Below are 19,960 nucleotides of genomic sequence, written 5' to 3' on the forward strand. Positions count from 1 at the left end.
GACAGGAACTCAAACAGGGCAGGAACTTAGGGGCAGGAGCTGATGCAGAGGCCATGAAGGGGAGCTGCCTACTGGCTTGCTCAACTCAATCTGCTTTATTATAGAACCCAGGATCACCACAATGGGCTGGGTCCTTCCCCACCAATCACTAATTAAGAAAATGCCCTACGACCAGATCCTACAGAGGCACTTTCTCCTCTCAGATGACTCTAGCTTGTGTCTAGCTGGCATGAGGCCATCCAGCACAGTGCCCCATGGTGACACATCCTGCAAACCTGTCGCCTATTTTCAATCTGACTACTTCTCCAGATTTGGCCTTGAGGTCAGAATGGCACTCACTCACCACACCTGTGGCCAGCTTGCCTTCCAGGAGACCCCAAGCTGCAGCACGTGAAAACATTTCCTTTTCTTACTGGGCCTGTACCGCTGGGGTGGCTTCTCTACCCTGGTGCTGGTGTACTGTGTGTGTCATATGAGGGCCAGATGCACATGCTGTCCTCTGCGGTCACTGGCCACAGGGATCCCCCACGGGAACAGGCGGGTGAACACGGGACAGTGGGAGACAGGACATGTTTCCCAGATGGAACTGACGCTCTGGTGGGCTTGGGAAAGCTGAAAGGACAGCTCTTCGACACCCAACTTCACGGGCCTTAAAAGGCAATGGTGCAGTTTTATGTCAGTCTGCCTGTGCTCTTCCATTTCCCAATATGGAAAATGGAACAAGACTTCTGCATTCGTGGTGTGGATACTTGCTAATTATGAGGCAGAAACGTAATCCGCTCAGACCTAAGATGGAGGAGAGCCGCCAGCTTTCCCTCCACGTCACCTACCATTTCCCGCCGTAGTTCTCTGAGAGAATGGCTATCATCCTCTCCACAGAGCCCAGGATGGCGCGGTGAATGATCACAGGCCTATTCTTCTCATCTCCATCCTTACTAAAGAAATGAAAAATGCACATTAGGTATTTCCCTAAGGCCAGCAATAAGTTTATCTCCTAATCCTATATTTAGTGTTGTCTGTTATTATTATTATTATTTTTTGGTATATTCATTAGGAAATTGCTTTTATTGGCAGCTTTCCTCAAGACTTTATCTTACTCACTAACCTTCTTCATTTATTTTTAAGTCACTTTATCAGAGAACACCACAAATACACAAAAGCTGAGCAGCACTGACCCCACATGCCCTTTCTGAGCTTCACAAATACCCTCACAGACAATTCTCCCCGCATCCACTCCCCCACTGTAAGCCTTATTTTTCCAAAATACTTCTGATACTTTAAAAGTCCACCAGTCAACTTTTCCTCACAGACCAACACACTATCATGACATGGACTTTACAGTTCATCATTGCCCAATAGGAAAAAAACTATGACTGCCAACTTCAATGAAGCAAGACTCACCAAGACCTGTGTGCACACCCTCAGAATGCAAAGCTCGGTTCATTCAGCACGCAAAATCCATGACACAGAAGTTCTTTTGAGAAACTTTTTTCTCAAAATTATACCAGTTAGCACTTCTAAACCACACTCGAGACAAACAAACACAGAGAGATCCTCACTTAACCCCAGTGCACATGTGTCAAAGCTGGACACGGTCACTGCTGAACACTTCTGCTGATGGGCACTGCATGCTCAGGCAGAAGTCTGCGCAGATCCCAGAGAGCAGTGTGGGCAGGGGACACTCAGAAGCAGCCTGAGCTCACTCTGTGTGGACCTATGCAGATGTCACATACGCCACATATGGAACATAATGGAATATTCCTAGATGTTCTTGGCTGTTCTGTGTGGGAAATGGAAGAGACGTAGGCTAGCCTCAGTGAAGGCTTCCGTGTGTCCAACATTCTCTGTCTCATCAACTAGTGACAGAAAGTTATGCTCACACAGTTACATTATCCCACAAACCTAGAAATGCTGAGTCCCTCCAAACAATCGCAGTGAATTAGACTTTGTATGTAAATTAGGAGAGAACCAGTACCTCTGCCATGTTGATTCTTCCCATTCCAATAAAGTGGTTCAAACCTTCTCATAAGTACCTGTCTTGCCTTTGATACAATCTCATGATGGAAGCACCATATAAATATCACACACTCTATCCTCCTTGACACTCCATGCAACTGCTTCTGAAATGCTTTTGTCTTGTTTCTCCCAGCAGATGATCGCTGACATGCATGGAGGTGGACTGGACATTGCGCTCTGGAGTCACTGGTTCTGAGGCCTAGACACCTGATTTGCAGGATTTTGGACATGAGAGCTTGTACAAAACTTTAACTGTCTGTACTCCTGGGACAATTCTGGGCAGTAATAAAACAGATAATATATTCACTGCCTTCCTGGTTCTGGGGAGATGCTGTTGTTTGCTGATAAATGTTCCTTATCATAATTAGGAGATTTATTTGCATCATTTCATAGGATGACTGCTGAGTTTTACAGAAACCCCTTCCTCCAGGCTGTGTGCAAGAGGTTAACATGTATTCCCGTAGTAAGCCCCCTTGATATCTTAAGATAAAAAGTCATGGTGATCCGTCGCTCTCCTGCTCCCTACACTTCAAAAATCACATCAGTCCCTTCTCCAAAATTCACAAAACATTGCCATTTGGTTCATCTCTCTGATGCCACTTGCTTCTAACCATCACCACCCTGATCTGTCTACGGACCAATGCTCCCCTAGTTTTACCCTCCACACACTCCTAGAACGATGGCTTACCTGGATGATTGAATTCCCCTCCACTCCTCCCTCAAGTGAAACCCTGATAGGAAAATTATGGGATTTGAAATGTGACAGTAATTTCCCCCTAAAGGGAAACATATAACTGTGGGCAGTTTCAGTGGGAACTCCACCAATTATCTATAAGAGAAATAACACCAAATTTACCTCGTCCTTTCCAGAAAACAGAACAGAACAGAACACTTCCCCACTTGTTTTAAAAGACCAGCATTCTTAGATACTGAGATTGAACAAGGCTGCTACAAAAAAAACAAAGCTACAGACCAATTTCCTGTAAGAATACACATTCAAATATTCTCAACAAACTAATGGCAGGTCAAGATCCAAGTAGATCTTATCCTAGAAGTGGGTTAGGGTTAGAGTTCTAAATAAACACTGTTCACCACAGAAATAAGCTAAAGAAAAAAACAACAGAATTCTTGATTAAAACAACTCTTCGGCCATTAGAAATATTGGGAAACAATTAGGGGGGAGAGTGATGAATCCAAGGCCTGGCAAAGGCTGAGCAAACACTCTATCACTGAAGTCCATCCCCAGCCAGGGAGGAGGCAGATTGAAAAGGTCTGGCAAGCGGTTAAGTCAAGCAGGATACCCCAGGAAGGGACTACCATAGGTCTCACACAGCTAGCTTAGCTCTCAAGAGAGCAGGGCCACCACATGTACTTGATGTTGTCCACACAAAGCTACTTCCTCTTCCACGTCTCTGCCACATTGAGAAGCAGTGAGAGACCTGTGATGGAAGCCTGTGCCAGGCAGAAGCCTGTGCCAGACTGTCTGCACTTTAGAACTGCCAGAATTTTAGCCAAATAAATCTCATTCCTTTATAAAGTATCCAGGCTTAACTATTTTGACCTAGCAATATAAATAGATGAAGAAAATCCCCATATTACATAGAAGTCAACAAATGTATAGTGCATAACATAGACACTAGAACTCAATAGTGCTTATTTGTGTATTGCCCATGATCTTATGAAAAATAATGAAGATACTAGAATCACTCACCTAACATAAGTAAGATTAAACCTAATGGGCAGTTGGAAGTCCAGCTGAATTGTAGCACACTGATGGTATCTGCCAATAGCATCTTTAATTTTTATGTCGATCTGTAAATTAAGAAATGCTTGCTTAGAGACAGTTTTCATGTTTTGTTTTATTTTTTTACCTTCTCTCTTTTTTTTTTCAGGCATATGTTCTACTTACTTTAGGGCCATAGAATGCTCCATCTCCTGGGTTTATTTTCCATGGTTTTCCAAATTCCATCAAGCTATTCTGCAGTTGCTATTTTATTTTTTTAAAAAAAGAGATCATTAGAAACTTCTGCTTTATTTCATATTCATCTTTTTGGCTATATAGCTTACAAGTATCTATACATATTAATCACACCCTACCTTCATTCAGTGCACACTACTCAAGCATCGTTTGCATTCAACAAACTGCTGAGTGAGAGCAATGCAGAGATGACCACAGTGGTTCTGTCTCTGAAGTGTATGTCCCTCTTGGCTGGGGAAAACACACTATTTCCTAAGTTGTTCCTTCCAGAGCAGGCCCTGTGTCCTACACACTGACAGCAGTGGCTCCTAGTTGCCTTCTCTGCTGCTGTGAGGAGACCATGACCACAACCAACTCGGGGAACAGAACAGTTTCTGTCATCCTACAAGTCCCTGGCCACAGCCATCACGGAGTGAGGTCAGGGTAGGAGCCAAGAGACAGGAATTGAAGCAGAGGCCTTTGGGGACACTGCTCACTGGCTTGCTCCCGGGCTCGGATTCAGATGCTTTTCTTGTACCTTCCAGGCCCTCCTGCCCAAGGATGGCACCATGCTCAGTGGGCTGGGTCCTCCTCCCTCCCACATCAGCCAGCAATCACGAAAATGTCCCACAGACATGAGACATGCCTACAGGTCAATCTGATGGAGGTGATTCCTCAACTGCGACTCTCTCTTCCAAGACAAGCTGACAAAACAAAGCAGAACACTATGTCTCCTAGTAGTGCGCCTGAGACCTATGTCTTCTTGGAGGTGGGTGAGCCTGACAGCTTTGGTCCTGCTTCCCTTTCTTACTGTGGATGGTGGGTAGGAAGGCGGAGCCAGAAGACTTTGCCACTGCTTCCCTTTGTGTTTCTTTGAGTTCTGCTTCGGTTGGGGGGGGGGACGCTTATGAGTTACTGGGTATGAGGATGGAACCTCACTTTTGTCTTCAGCCTAAGCCAGTTCAGGCTTTGGATGCAGCCTATGAAGATTGCTTGGTACTTACTTATGGTGAATAAGTGTCCAGATAAACACTAATAGAAGAAGCCTTGGGCCAGTTTCTCTGGAGAGCATGAAACAAAATATATCAAATCTCCACCCAGGTTCCTGTTATAACCCCATACACTGGTGCTTAGGAGGGGGTTTGACAATTGGTAATACAGGGGGTCTTTGGGAAGTCAAGGCAACAATAGTACTTCTGAGCTCCAGCTGGAATCACCGAGCAATGGATTCCTGGGGTCACGGTGGGCTTTTCCAGGGTCTCAGTCATGACATACTCTTGACAGAGAGAATTTCATTCCTAAGATGCCGGCAACACCCCTAGGGGACCTAACTCTACAGGAACAACCTCTCCTTGCTTAGCACCAAGAAAAGCCACCTGCATAGAGGTACTTCACAGGCTTGGGAGGTCCCTCCTTGACTGTACTGTTTCAGTAGGAGGAGGGATACTAGATGGAGAAACTGAGGCCCTGTGACAACAATTGGAGGGTTCCAGCGTTCCTCAGGCAGGCCACGGTTTTGGAGAAGACTATGAAGTGGAGGTCACCGAACTGTTACCAGGGTCCGGGACGAGGATGAGGCAGGCAAGGGGAGCAGAGCTGCTATGGAGAGGGCTGGGAAAGCTCCGGCAGTTTTTAAGTCATCACACAGACTTGTGAGGATGGCAGGGAAGACATCTCACTGGCTCCCAGACCATCCAAGGTGCTCACTTGGGAGAAAGGCCCCAAAGCAGAGGAAGAGGCCCATCCTGTAACTGCCATGCTCCTGGGAGACTTCAGGCTTCTCTGCTAAACTTTAGCCATGCCAATCAAAAGGAGTAAAACTGGCAAGACCTCTGCCTCATTCTTCCCATGCCAGGTCCATCCCTTCTTTAGTCCCTGTAACCCACCCCATCCTGATGGCTGGAGTGAGGCAGATGGTGATGACGGCCCAGGGCCCACCATTAGTTCATATACATGAATTCACTTAAGGTCCCGAGCACAGCCGTATGCAGCAGGTACTGTCCCCTGTGCGTAGCCACCACTGTCACATCTCATGTTCAGTCCTGATCCTTAGAGAGATGCAGTTCCCCAGAGAACTGACTGGGAGAAAGCAGAGCCACCGAGCCACCCTCTTTTTTTTCTCTTTCGACTTCCATGTGACTTTTAGGTAAACCAAGTCAGCACCCTTCCCAGGTGAGGAGACCTCAGTGGACTTTGATCCTCCACTCAGTAGGTAGGGAAGAAGAGTTAGGGCACGGGGCAGGAGTATGTGTGAGGAGGAGACCCTATTACAGCTCATGCCTAGCCTGTGGCTGTGCACCTCTACCTGCACCCATCTTCTCCCTAAGTGAAAGTAACCGTTACACTCTTCATACAGTGTTCCCCATTTCCCTGCCTCCTGGTGCATGCTTAGCACCTGTGAGTGTCTAGGAAAGGCTGACTAGGACTGAAGACTATAAGCAAAATCCCGCGTGAGCTTCAGAGGGTGGGGCAGATGGTTACTGCAGCGGTAAGAACTGGCTAGCCCCAGCCATTGTCCACACACTCACACCCCAGGGAAGTGCATTCCCTCAGGCATGTGGGACTCGCCACATGCTTACCCTTTCAGCTTCATCCCACATCTCGGTCTCTCCTAGGAAGTGCTCGGGCCGTGTTGACAGGTTTAATTGAAAGGAGAAGCCGAACGTTGAGTAAACAGACTGCAAAAAGTGCAAGCACCCCTTTATCTCTTCTTCAATCTGAAATTAAAGCAGTTGAAACACTCAAACAGAATGCCAATTTAAATTAATTCATGATAGTTTTAACAATACGTTATTTGTGTTAAATAGTAATAGTCAAATCAGTAGTCAAACTGATTTGAAAAGCTTTTTAAACTTTTTATGTGAAAATGAGTGTTTGCCTGTATGTATGGGCACCACATGCATGCTTGATGTCTGCAGAGGCCGGAAGGTATCAGATCCCTTAGCAATGGAATTACAGATAGTTGTGAGCTATGCGGTAGGTGCTGGGAACTGAATCTGGGTCCTCTGCAGGAACGGCAGTGTTCTTAACCAATGAGCCATCTCTCTAGCCCCACATCCCGCAGACGGAAGACGGCACCTTCCATTTCTAACACTGGCTAGAATTTCTTTTAGACTTACACGTAGGCATCTTAGTGTATCTCTGCATATATGTTTTTAGTGTTTCTTTGGGTTCCTCATAGTATTGTATCCTGCAGGTGTCAGGATTTACAAGTTCAAATGGGTGTAGAAGCCCCACTTCCTCTATTAATAGTGACATTTGCTTAAGCATCTCTTCTCTGCATTGTGGGACCAAATCAGGCAAGGGTATATTTTTCTTCAACCGTTGACTATAACTTGGAAAACTTATAAGGAAAAGAGAATGTTTGCCTATTTTTACTTTCACAGCTTTAAAGTCATTCATGTTCCAAGCCTCTGCCTACCACTGCCTACCCATAGCCGTCCTTCTGAAGGAGGGCTTATGTCTTGACTTCTCCTTCACTCCTGAAGGATATTTTCTCTAGAATGGGAATTCTAGTTGGCAATGCTATCTTTTAGTGCTTGAAAAAGACTGGACCACTGCTGACCCTGTGCAAAAAGCCATCATTGAAGTTGGGATTTTATTCTGAGATAACTCTTCATTTCCTCCGCTCTGCCTTCCATTTTCTGTCTTTTTATTTTTTTCACGTTTAACTCATACCTTAGTACAGATTCTCTGGGTATGTCCTGCTTGGAGCTCACTTGACTTCCCAACTCTGGGGGTTTGTATCTTTTAATGGATTTGACAAGTCCTCAGCCATCATCTAATACCCCTCCCACCTCCCTGTGGAGGGTGATGGCATGGGGGTCAGGAGGAGGTCAGTTATGGCCAGTCCCTGCCCCAGTTTCACTTCCTGCTTTTCAGATTCTACCTTTATTTTTATATCTATAGATTCTTCCCGTCTCCTCTGTTCCGCTCATGAACTCAATTACTAAGTTTTTATTTTGGTTTTTAATTACATATTTCATTAAATTTCTCTACTATGATCTCTATTTCTTCCTTAGAATATTCCCTTTTCTGAGTCTTGAAATGGTTCTCATTGATTTGAAATGGTTTTGTAACTGTTCCCAAAAATATTCTTACGATGACTGCTTTGGTATCTTTGTCATGGAGCTGGAGAGACCACTCAAGTTGAATTCCCAATACCCACACCAGGAAGTTTACTACTGCCTATAACTTCTAGCAGGGGTGGGGGTCTGACACCTTCTACTGGCCTCTGTGGGCACCTGAATCTCTCTCTCTCTCTCTCTCTCTCTCTCTCTCTCTCTCTCTCTCTCTTTCTCTCTCTCATACACACACACACACACACACACACACACACACACACACACACGAGAGAGAGAGAGAGAGAGAGAGAGAGAGAGAGAGAGAGAGAGGGAAGAAGCAATCTTGAAAACCTTCATCAGATAGTGCTAACATGGCAGTTATCTCTTCAGAAGGAAGAGAACTTCCTCAACCTAATGGCAGTCGCTTCTGAAAAAACCTAAACAGGAGCAAGATAAAGGTGTCACCTCTCATGGTTTTGTTAGTGATGACTGTCCTGGGGACCCTCTTGATGAAGAGCGATAACAGTGTTGGACAGCATTGTTGGTCAAGGGCTGTCCTTTTTCACTCAAGGTGAGATTCTCCTCATTGTTGGCACAATGAATGTTTTTAATTCTGAGTCCTGGGCGTTTAGGATAAGGTTCTAGATCAGAAAATTGTTCTGGCTGTTCTTACTAACATTGTTTCAGTCTGGTTACTGCCGGGTGGGAGTGGAGTTCTTTCTTCAGGATTCCCAAGGATGAATGGGCTCATCCTTGATGCTCAATGACTAGGTAGCTCTGACTCTAGACCTGAGAGTACATGGCCTCAAAGGTACTGGGCATGGTCATACAATATGCAAGAAAAACATTTCAATTTTTCTTTCTAATGTGGATGTTTGCTTACTTGCCTATTTATCTCTCTTGCATCAAGAGATTCCCCAGGGTAATAATTACCAGTAGAATCAATGAGAGGTAACATATTTATCTTGTTCCTGTTTAGGTTTTTCAAAAATGCTCACCATTGGGTTGAGGAAATTCTCTTCTCTTCCTTCTTTCTTAAGGGTTTTCAATGAGAAGAGAATGCTGGGTTTTGCTTTTCCAGCATCCATTGATAGAATAATATTGAGATATGCCGTCTTTCTGTTTTAAAATTAGTTTTATGTGCATGAATGTTTTATTTGCATGAATGTCTTACAACATATGCATGCAGTGTCTATGGAGGTCATATAGATGCTGGGGACAAATGTGGGCTCTCAGCATGAACAAGAATAGCAAATGTTCTTCAGCTTCAAGATAAATTTTTTTTCAGGTGGATAATATGGTAAATTACAATGGTTTATTTTGTAATATTAAACCTGTATAAATCTAGCATTATATATCTTCCATTTTTGGGACAGAGTCTACTTGGTTAAGATGCATTGTTCTTTGTGTGCCACACCCAGATCAGTCTTTTCTAGAAATGTCTGTGTCAGGTGTTTTTTCAGAGCACTGAAATCCTCCTAGGATGAGCTGGTAACGACTTCTTCCTCTTCAGGTTTCTTTAAGATTCTGTCTAGAATTTCCTTTAGTGTTTGGAGTCAGTGAAACAAACATGCACTGTTAATTTAATTTCTGGGACGGCCTCAAGGCTACTCATTGACTTCTACTTGAGTAAAGGCTGACAGTTTGCAGAGATTTGTCTACTTTCTGAGTTGCCACATTCACTGGCATAAGGTTATTCATAGATTTGCCTGAATTATGTGACTTTGGACTTTGGTGGCTTTCAAAGGCTTGGTGGCTTTCTAACTAAATCTTTAGTCTATTTATTTGTTGATTAATGAAGTCTTTCTGCACTGATAAGCACATAAGCCTTATGTCCTGAGCATCTGCAGAGTCTGCACATTTTTCCTTAAGTCTTACAAATTTTATTGATCCTCTCAGGTAACCAGCTTTTGGGTTTTGTTGATGTTCTCTTATATTTCTTTGTTTTCAGTTGGCTCTGCTGTTTCTGGAACTATGTCAGTTCGAGCATCCTGGCAAGGAGCCTGTATCAGAGGCCAGCTGTGGAAGGGGGTGTAAGGCTGCTCGGGCCTGGCTTTCCAGGGCCTGTACTGTACTATCCTGGGGAGGCCATCTGTGTAAGAATGGGGAGCAGATTCTCTGGCTTGTTTTCCCAGGACCTTTCCTGTTCTGGGGAGGCCAGCCATGGAAGAAGGGGGTGTAGTTTTCCCATTAGGACTCAAGATCCTTTCAGGGTGTACCCCATGACCTAACTTCCTCCAATAAGGTTCTAATTCCTAAGGTTTTCACCAACAGCCGGGGGCCACACCTTCAGTAATAAAGTTGAAGAGGAATTTAAAAACCAAACAAGTCTCTTGTTTGCCCATTGTCTTAGATAAGGCTTCCATTGTAAGGAAACACCTTGACTGACAACACCTTGGGGAGGAAAGGGTTTAGTTTGCTTATACTTCCATATCTCAGTCCATCACTGAGGGAAGCAATGGAGGAACCTAGAGGCGGCAAGTGAAGTAGAGGATGTGAAGGGGTTCTGCTTACTGGCTTGCTCCTCATGGTGTGCTCAGTTTCTTATAGAATACAGAACCATCATCCTAGGGGTGGCTCTGCCCACAGTGACCTGGGCCCTACCATATCAGTCATGTACTAAGAAAATTAACCACGGGTTTGTCACAAGCCAGCTAGTAGAGGCATTTCTTCAACTGAGGTTCCTTCATCCAAACTAACCCTGGCTTGCATCGAGTGGCCATGAAAACTAGCCAGCACACTCATTATCTCTTTGTTTTTTTTCTTTGTCTTACACTGGATGTAATTGGCTCTTTTTCTTTTCCTGGTTTCTTAAGTGGAAGCTGGGGTTCTGTATATGTCCCTGTAGATATCATACTAATGGCATCCCATAATTTGTGATACATTTGTTTTCGTTTTATTACATAGATCACATTTTCTAATTTTATTTTATATTTTTCCTTTGATCTATGGAACATTTAGAAGTGTGTTATTCAGTTTCCAAATAGGTTTCTGATATTGGTTTTTATAATAATTTCAGTAGTTGGAAAACATTATATTTATCAAATCCTTTAAGTTTCCCAAGACTTGCTGTACAGTGTAGCATCTCTTGGCAGACTTTCCATGTGCTGTTGTTCTATGCCAGGTCAAACTGACAGTGTTTATCAGTGATCTTTGCATGACAATTTCAAAGTTTGAACTGAAAATATAAAACCAAGTTGCAGGCAATACATTGAAAACAAACACCCCAAGTTTCCCTAAGATACCCAGGTGTGGGGCTGGAGTTAATAAAGTGGAGGAAAGCAACAGAGTTCACTCTGGGAAACGACCAGAGGACCAGTAAAGGTCTTGCTCAGTGGATGGGCAGGGACAGGGGCACACCTCGCACTGCACAGCAGCTGGAGGAGACCGAGCTGTGGGTGTGCGAGCCAGCCCTCCCTGGTTGGTGTCTTTGCCTACCTGCTCCACCATGCAGAAGATGTGAGCGTCATCTTGCTGGAAGCGCCTGACTCTGGTTAAGCCACTTAAAGTTCCCGAGAGTTCATTTCTGTGAAGAACTCCAAAATCAGCAAACCGGACAGGCATTTCCCTCCAGGATCGTGGGCGATGCGCAAACATCAGACTAGAAAAGGCATGGAATGAACAGACTTTACATGATGGAGAGAAAAGTGATCATCTTACATGCTGAAGCTAAGTCTCTAGATGTGCAAATGCCTCGTGCTAGCTCTTAGATCAACAGGCAGTTTTTCCCCTATGACTATTTTTTATTTATCTTTTTGGCCCAGAGATGGAACCCTGTGCCTCACATACTAGGGATGTGCCACACAACTGACTGACAGCCCTAGCTCTCTTCTAGGAAAGACAAAACTGAGCTGCCATCACTGCAGCACTGAGAAAGAATCCTGTCCACACCATCTCTTCCTGAAATGCTGCCCCTGTCAGATCATCTGCTGAGGAAGGTTTTGTGCATCTTATTATAATCAGCCAAACAGTGTGTAAGAATTAAATAGCCGGTGAACATGTATATTTGACGTATAATAATTCGGAAGACAAATATAACGATCTGTAATATCAGTGCACACTATTACCCTCTGAGAAGTGCAGAAAATGAGAGTTCCCAGCTAACATTTCATGCCTGCCAAAGACCAGCACACTTTAACAAGGAACTCCATTCTCTAGGATGAAGTGATGAGGTACGACGATTAACGGCCTCCACTCTCCCCATGACAGGAAATCCCTTTAAAGAGCAAAGGAATAAAATGCAAAGCTAACTCCAATGAGGTGCTATGTCCACGTGCAGGGTCCCCTTCATATCCAGTACTCACCAGTGCCCTGGACAGTTCATGGGTTTGAGGGCAAAGGTGTCCTTTTCAATATCAAAGGTGAACATGTTGTTACTGTAATGCTGCCAGTGGCCCGAGGTTTCCCAGAGTTTGCTGTTGTACATGTTAGGAGAGAGTACTTCCGTGAAGTTGCGCCTGTGATACTCCTCCTTGAAGACAAACAAGGTTGATGTTAAAATCTGCCAAGCTAAAGCACAATGCCAAGCAGAGAAATACTGTGAGTAGCTATTGCAAAACTGCAGGCCCCGTCTTCCGTTAATTCTTGTTTCCTCAGGCTCAGGTGTGACTGGTTTAAGGGTGGCAGCTTCATGGAGTATGAACACAGAGTCTGCACATTTCAGTAAGCTTTTCATTAGTCTAGTTCTTTCACAGCACACCATAGTACTGCCTTTGGACATGAAGTATCCCCTAGAAGGCTCGTGTGTTGAAGGTTTGGTCCACAACTGGCGGACTCAAGCATTGAGATGACTGAGCTATGAGAACTCTGACTTCATTGGTGGATTCCTGATTTGATGACATCGCTCTCGGATTCCTGATCTGATGACATTCTTGGGGGTGATGGAAACTTTCAGAGGTGGGGCCTATTTGGAAGACATACATCCCTAGGATATCTCCTTGGGGTCTGTGTCTTCTGAAACTGGTCCCCTGCACCTCTCTTTCCTCTGTTCCTGGCTGTCAGGAGGTGAGTTGCTTTGTTCCTCCAAGCCCTTCTACCATGATGCCCTACTTCAGCACAGCCCCCAGATGGCAGAGCCAGCCAACAATGCTGGGAGTCAAAATGAGTCCTTCCTCTTTTAAACTGTTTCAGGTATCTTACAGAAGAAAATTCAACCAGATACAAATAGTATAGACGCAAATGTTTCAGTGCTTTCAAACTTAGTAACTGTAATTCCATATACAGTTACTTATATTTATTTATAGTTCTTTCACTATAACTAAAAACTTAAGTCCTATGTTCTTAATAAATTCTAACACTTTCCCCCTATGATTTAGAAAACGTAATAATTTTATAACTTGTAAATCTGAATGTCAATATCCCTGTTATAGTACTGGCCCATTTAGAGTTAAGAAGAAATAAAACTGAGAATTTTAATTTGCAATACATCAAGTAGTTGGTGTCTACTAAGCCATAGATGTTTCTCTCACCTCTTAGCAGCTTCCTTTATTAAATCCATGAGACTAAGAGAGAAGAATCCCCAAATATTTTTAAAGTTTTATTTCTATTTTTAAATTTTAACATATCAGTTTGGTTGATTATTCCTTAGATACTTTTAAATAATTTGTAAATAATTTAGTGAACACATGACACAAATCTAAACCACCATACTTCAGACAAACTAAAAAACATTTCTCACATATTTTTTTAAAAAGTATACTTTTATGACGTAGAGAGCTTCCCCTGGTGTTTTTCATCAGAATACATTTCCCAGTGCCATGGCAGACATGCTGGCCCTCAGCTATCCAGCAAGGCGCTTACCCACCTTTCATGTTTGTCCAGATTAGAAACTCTTGACAAAGCTCCATGTCATGTAAATGGCAGTGAATATTTGGTGGTTATGACAGAGACTCTCTACACTCAGATAAAGATGGTCTTGGAAACCAAGGGTGTGTGAACATGCACATGTGAGGGTACTGTGTTTATTAAGAGACATCTTCTAAGGTTGGTCTAAGGAGATGTTCAAAAAAAGTTATCCATGTTGAATACACTCACATTAGAGATCAATATTTTATCAAGGTGTTTAGAAATTATGTCAGACTATTCTTGAATAAAGTTTTGTGTTCTCTCTTCAAATTCATATGCCGAAAACTTAACCCTAAATGATGACATTAGGAGGTGAGGCCTCAAGCAGCCGATTGGGCCACAAAGGTACTAAAGGATTAGTACTTTTATCAAAGGGACCTCTGGGGGTCTTTCTGTCTTATGGAGCTACCAGAAGAAGGCAGTAGCCTGTATCCCAGAGCAGGCCTCAACAGACCTCACTTTGTTGGGATCCTGATCTGAGTCTGTGAGAAATACTTGTGTACTATTTATAAGCCATTAAATCCCTAGAACTTTGTTATGGCACACAGGACCAACTAAGACAATTTTCTATGACACAAAGCATCAGTATTTATGAATTTTTATTATTTATAAATGAACCTTTTGTTGCTGTTTAGACAGGGCTTCACCATTAGCCCAGGCTGGCCCTCAAACTCATCATCTTCCTTGCCTTGGCCTCCCAGGCATACCCCACTATGCCTGGAAGTCAACAGATGCTACATTCTTAATATAAAATACACACACAAAGGCAATATCTATCTCTCTGTAATGCATAATATAAAACCACATATAGCATAGCATAATCCATAATGCTACCAACTGATACATCCCAAAGAAAGTAATGCTTGTTCACTGCACCTTTTTCTATGGATTTGAACTTTTCAAAAGAAAAAGTTGAGGGAAAATATGTCTGACACTGTGCTGTCAATTTCTCAAGAGCAAAGAAAGATAATAGCTGAGAAAGAGCAAGCTCTTGGACCCCGCCATCTCAGGTGCTGTTTTTATTGCTGTGATGAAACACAGCCAAAAAGAGTTGGGAGGGAAAGGTTCATTTGCCTTACTCTTCCACATTGTAGCCCATTACTGAAGGAAGGCAGGACAGGAACTCAGACAGGGCAGGAACCTGTGCAGGAGCTGATGCAGAGGCCATGGAGGGGTGTTGCTTACTGGCTTGCTCAATATGGCTTGCTTCACTATGACTTGTTCAGCCTGCTTTCTTACAGAATCCAGGACCACCAGCCCAGGGATAGCTCCGCCAATGATGGTCTGGGCCCTCTCTCACCAATCATTAATTAAGAAAATGCCTACAGTGCCATGTTAATGCCATTAAGGCATTTTCTTAATTGAGAGGTTCCCTTCTCTCAGATGAGAGCCTGTGTGTCAAGTTGACTTAAAACTAGACACCACGCCAGCACTGTCCATGATCAGCAGCATGCACCTCCATCTAGTCTCCTGCAGAATCTTGACGGCTGAGTGCTGAGAATCACATCTCCCCCTGAAGTAACAGTTTCCTGCCCTATCTCTCTACCTGTGCCTAGTGACCTGAACACTCAGAATCATCTCAGTGGGCTCCTAATTATCAGTACTGTTGAAAAAGTTCTCACGTATCTTCTCATTATGAAAGCTAAAGCAATTCCACATCAATAACCCTTTCACTAAGCCCCACCAAAATATTGCAGTTTGTGTAGTGTGTGTGTGTGTGTGTGGCGCCAATGCCCACTCGTGTGTATCCCACGCCAGTGGCTGACCTGCAGCTGAGATCTGGAGTGAAACTGAGCTGAGATCACTTGATGACCCAAGGCTGAAGAGACTGAGGAAACAAACGCCACCATCCAGGCAAAGGATGAATGGGTGCTAAGAGGCACAGGGATGTTGGTGCTGGCCATGCTCACTGACCCCATCTGCCCCACCCCAGACCCATCTGCTGTGATGTTTAGTTCTTTGTCAGCTTGACTCCACTAAGGGGTGCTCAGGTGAAACACTGCTTTGGGTGCATCAAAGGAAGTGTTTCTGGCTAGACTGATTAGCAGACCACCTCCAGGACACGGATGAGCATCAGCCAATCCACTGAGCATGCACAAAGGACAAACAAGGTGAAGGAAGGAGACACTTGCTTCTTTGGCTCCTGCCTGCCCACTGAGCTGCCAGGCCAGTCTGCTGTCCTTGGGCTGGACTTCCATCGCCACCTCTCTCGATGGCAATCCCGCACAGCCAGTCTCCTCTATGACCCAACAGGTCTAGCTCTCTGGAGAATCCTGACTATGTCTCTTGTGACCAATGGAAAACTGAAGATTCCAAGAGCAAAGCTGATGCACTTGCCTCTTTCCAGTTCCCTCTCGGCCTTGAGCTTACACTGGCTCTGACACTGTTTTCCATGTGAGTTCTGCTCTGCTGCTTTCAGCACTCCGGTGTCTCTACTCCTCTCCCTCTTCAGCCCTAACAGTGAGGGTGAACAACGTCCCCTTGGGGCATCCTTGTGCGCGCTACCATCCCTCTTTCAACCCTCTTGACTAGACAGACTCCTCCGTCACTATTTCCTTCAGCGGACTCTTCAGCTAAACCATTGAGTGCATCCCTCAGGACCCTCATTGTGGAAAGGAAATGGTTTTTCTTTACATTTCTTTACACGTCTGCAAAGAAATCCACTGCCTCGATGAGGAAAGAGGAGGCCCGCAGGCTCCGGGGGAGGGGGGCTAGTCTGATGACTAGAACCTCTCCTCCCCTCTCCAGTTCCTAATCATGCCTCAGTGAGTCAGGCAGATCTGGAAATTCAAAACACATGGCTCACAAGATTCATAAAGGGAACCCCATACAATGCTAGAAGGAATACAAAAATAATAGTCACTAAGAATGGAAATTGGTGTGATGTTTTCTTTCTCTTTCTTGTGTTTATTTTTATTTTTGGTTTTTCGAGACAGGGTTTCTCTGTAGCTTTGGAGCCTGTCCTTTGGAACTTGCTCTTGTAGACCAGGCTGGCCTTGAACTCACAGAGACCCGCTTGCCTCTGCCTCCCGGGGGCTGGGATTAAAGAGTGTGCCACCACCACACTTTTTCTTTCTTTTTTGTGGTTTTTTAAAGACAGGGTTTCTCTGCGTAGCCCTGGTTGTCCTGGCTCTCACTCTGTAGACCAGGCTGGCCTCAGACGCAGAGATGCACCTGCCTCTGCCCCTGAGGGTCGGGAATAAAGGCATGTGCCACCCCTGCATGCCTAGGTTGATGTTTTCTTCTAAAGTTCACCATAGCTTGCCATGAGACCCTGCACTGACTCTCCTAGATATTTGCTAAAGTAAAATGAAAATTTACACTCATACAATAACCCACTTATAAATATTTATAGAAAATTATTTCCAATTACCTAAACTGAAAACAAATATCCAAATGACCTTAAGTCAGGAAGAAGATAGATAGGCCATGGTGTGTCTGGAAACAGAACACCACTCAGCAGTACAGGGGTGGGCCACTGGAAACCTGACAGATATGTGAAGACAAAAAAGTCATTTCTAACAGCTTATCCTGTTATAATTCCATTTCTATGCCAAAAGTCTAGGGATAGAGAACGAATCCACTGAATTTACCTAAGATGGGAGTTGGATAGGGTGCATCTCAATATGGGTAGCTGGAGATCATAAAACTGTTCTATATCCTCATTGTCACAGTGGTAACAGAGTTCACATGTTATCAAAAGTTTATACTGCACTGCAGGAAATTTTAAAATTAAGAAAGATTCTTTTAAGGATAAAGAGGTAAAGGAAGTGGCAGTGGATGGCAGTCTCCAGGATGGGAGGAAGAAGAGTCAGGCAGAAGTGACGGCATAGCACCACTGTTCAGGCATGGCCTGTTGTCAGGACAGTGGGCAGCCAACATAGACAAAGACAGCTCGCCTTAGGGACTACAAGTAGGAGTCACCTTACTTCAGAGATTGGTAGCTCTCTTTGTGTCTGGAAGGATGTACCAGCCAGCCCAGGTGGCTGCTGTCATGATCTCCCACAGAAATGCAGTTCTGGCTCAGAGGGGACAGGTCCTGCCCACACTGCTTCCACAGGGGCTCACTGTAGCCACCGATCTCCTTGCCCTCACCTGGGCTGACAAGGACTTGGCATCAAGCCAGAGGCTGTTGATCTTGGACCGGCAGATAGTCTCAGCAGCCCAGCACTGCCGAGAATCCGTCCTGCATGCATGCCTTCTCTGGAACAGAGGTTCACAAAAACAGGGGCTCTCGAGGGAGAGCACAGGAAAAAGGAGATGTAGGTAGCCAAGCGCAGGAAAGTGAACTGCATAGTATTCCTCTTACAGAAGACATAGTTTAAGTAAAGAAGCAGAAAGAGGAAGAAAATAAAGACATTATGTAAAGTATACAAGAGCTGGTTTGCCTATATTAATAATAAAACAAACTTTAAAAGTCTGTAAAAGGGCAAATATCCTCTTATTTCACTTCTGAGCAACTCCAGAAAGCAGAATGGTGGTGCTAGATCAGTGGTTCTCAACCTGTGGGTCGTGACCCCTTTGGGAGTCATCTACCTCCAAAAATATTTATATTGTTTATATTGTGGTTCGTAACAGTAGCAAAATTACAGTTACGAAGTAACAATGAAAATAATTTTTTGATTGGGGTCATGATAGCATGAGGAACTGTGTTAAGGGTCACAGCACTGAGAACCACTGTGCTAGACACTGGGAGGAAAGAGACGTTAGTGTTTGATGAGTACAGAATTTCAATTAGGGATCATGACAGAACCCTGAAGAGTTCAAGTCTTCTAAGAGCAAAAGTTTTCTGGAGATGGATGGTGACAATTGTACAGTGACAGAAACATGTGCGATGAGAGAGGGCTGCATGTTTCACATGTCTATTTGCCAATATTGATCCTATGTATATTTTAGCACAACACAACCTTATTGGGGTATAATTTATATGCAAGAAAGCTCACCAATTTTAAGTATATAATTCAGTAACATTTGGAGAATACTCTCTCACCATAAGTAGCAGGATGTTGTTCCTTTTGGCTGAGGAGTGGTCTACTGAGGCCCAGCCTTTCCCAAGCTGGTTGCTTTCTGTCACTATTAAGAAAGCTGGGAACATCCCAGTGAGGTCATTGTGTGGCAATACCTTTTCATTTTTCTTTGATACACAGATAGCAGAAGAATTGACTGCTTATATATGTTACATAATCAAAAGAGGTGACCGACTATCTTATGTTAAATACCTGTTTAATTTTAGGGAAATTGCCAGCCAAACTAGGCTGGAAAGATGGTCCAGTGAGGAAAAGCACTTGTCTGATAAGTCTGTCAACCTCAGTTCCATCTCTAAAATCCATGTTTTTTAAGCTGAGCAGTGGTGGTGCACGCCTGTAATCCCAGCACTCGGGAGGCTGAGGCAGGTGGATCTCTGTGAGTCCCAGACCCATGCTTTTTTAAAAACCTGCGGGCAGCAGTGACCATTTTTAATCCCAGAATTCCTACTTTAAGAGGGGAGGTGGAGGCGGGAGAGCTGGCCTCAAGCTTGAGGACCAGACAGCCTGGAGTATGCAGTGCAGGGCAGGGGCGGGGTGGCCAGCAAAATCTTTCTCCCATTCTGCAGATTGCTCTCCACTTGATTGACTATTTTCTTGGCTATACAGGAGCTTTCCATGAGGCCCCATTTGTCAAGTGCTGGCCTTACTTCCTGGGCAAAAGTGTCCTACTTAGGAACTCCTCGCCTACACCTACGTGTGTCCTGTAGCATGTTCCCTAGCTTCTCTTCTAGCAGTTTCTCTTTCGGGTTAATGTTGAGGTCTCCGATCCATTTGGAGTTGAGTTTTGTGCAGGGTGAGAGATGGGGATTTAGTTTCATTTTTTTCTACATGTTGATATCCAGGTTCAGCTCTCAACATCTTCAATGAAGATGTTATCTTTGCTCACTGTGTATTTGCGGTGTCTTCGAAGGACTTAAATCTGGGGTTTTTATTTCTATTCCATTGATCTTCCTATCTACCTTTGTCCCGGTACCATGCTAGGTATTTTGTTGGTCTGAGACAGGGTCTCATTATGTAGACCAGTCTGGCCTCAAATTCACAGGGATCTACCT

General features: G+C 44.2%; 1 protein-coding gene across 1 annotated transcript in view; it reads right to left on the reverse strand.

Annotated features, from left to right (window-relative positions):
• Tars3 (threonyl-tRNA synthetase 3) overlaps window positions 1-19,960 on the reverse strand; it is a 50,598-nt gene that overhangs the window by 7,799 nt on the left and 22,839 nt on the right. Inside the window, exons 11-16 of the mRNA XM_087901570.1 lie at window positions 12,342-12,508; window positions 11,476-11,638; window positions 6,553-6,690; window positions 3,926-4,003; window positions 3,728-3,828; window positions 831-935 (exon numbers count right to left, since the gene is read on the reverse strand). Coding sequence (XP_087757696.1) covers window positions 831-935; window positions 3,728-3,828; window positions 3,926-4,003; window positions 6,553-6,690; window positions 11,476-11,638; window positions 12,342-12,508 — 752 coding nt within the window. The remainder of the gene's footprint in view (window positions 1-830; window positions 936-3,727; window positions 3,829-3,925; window positions 4,004-6,552; window positions 6,691-11,475; window positions 11,639-12,341; window positions 12,509-19,960) is intronic.

The sequence above is a fragment of the Myodes glareolus genome, chromosome 24 (genome assembly GCF_982192425.1).
Source record: "Myodes glareolus chromosome 24, mMyoGla1.1, whole genome shotgun sequence".
Lineage (NCBI taxonomy): Eukaryota > Metazoa > Chordata > Mammalia > Rodentia > Cricetidae > Myodes > Myodes glareolus.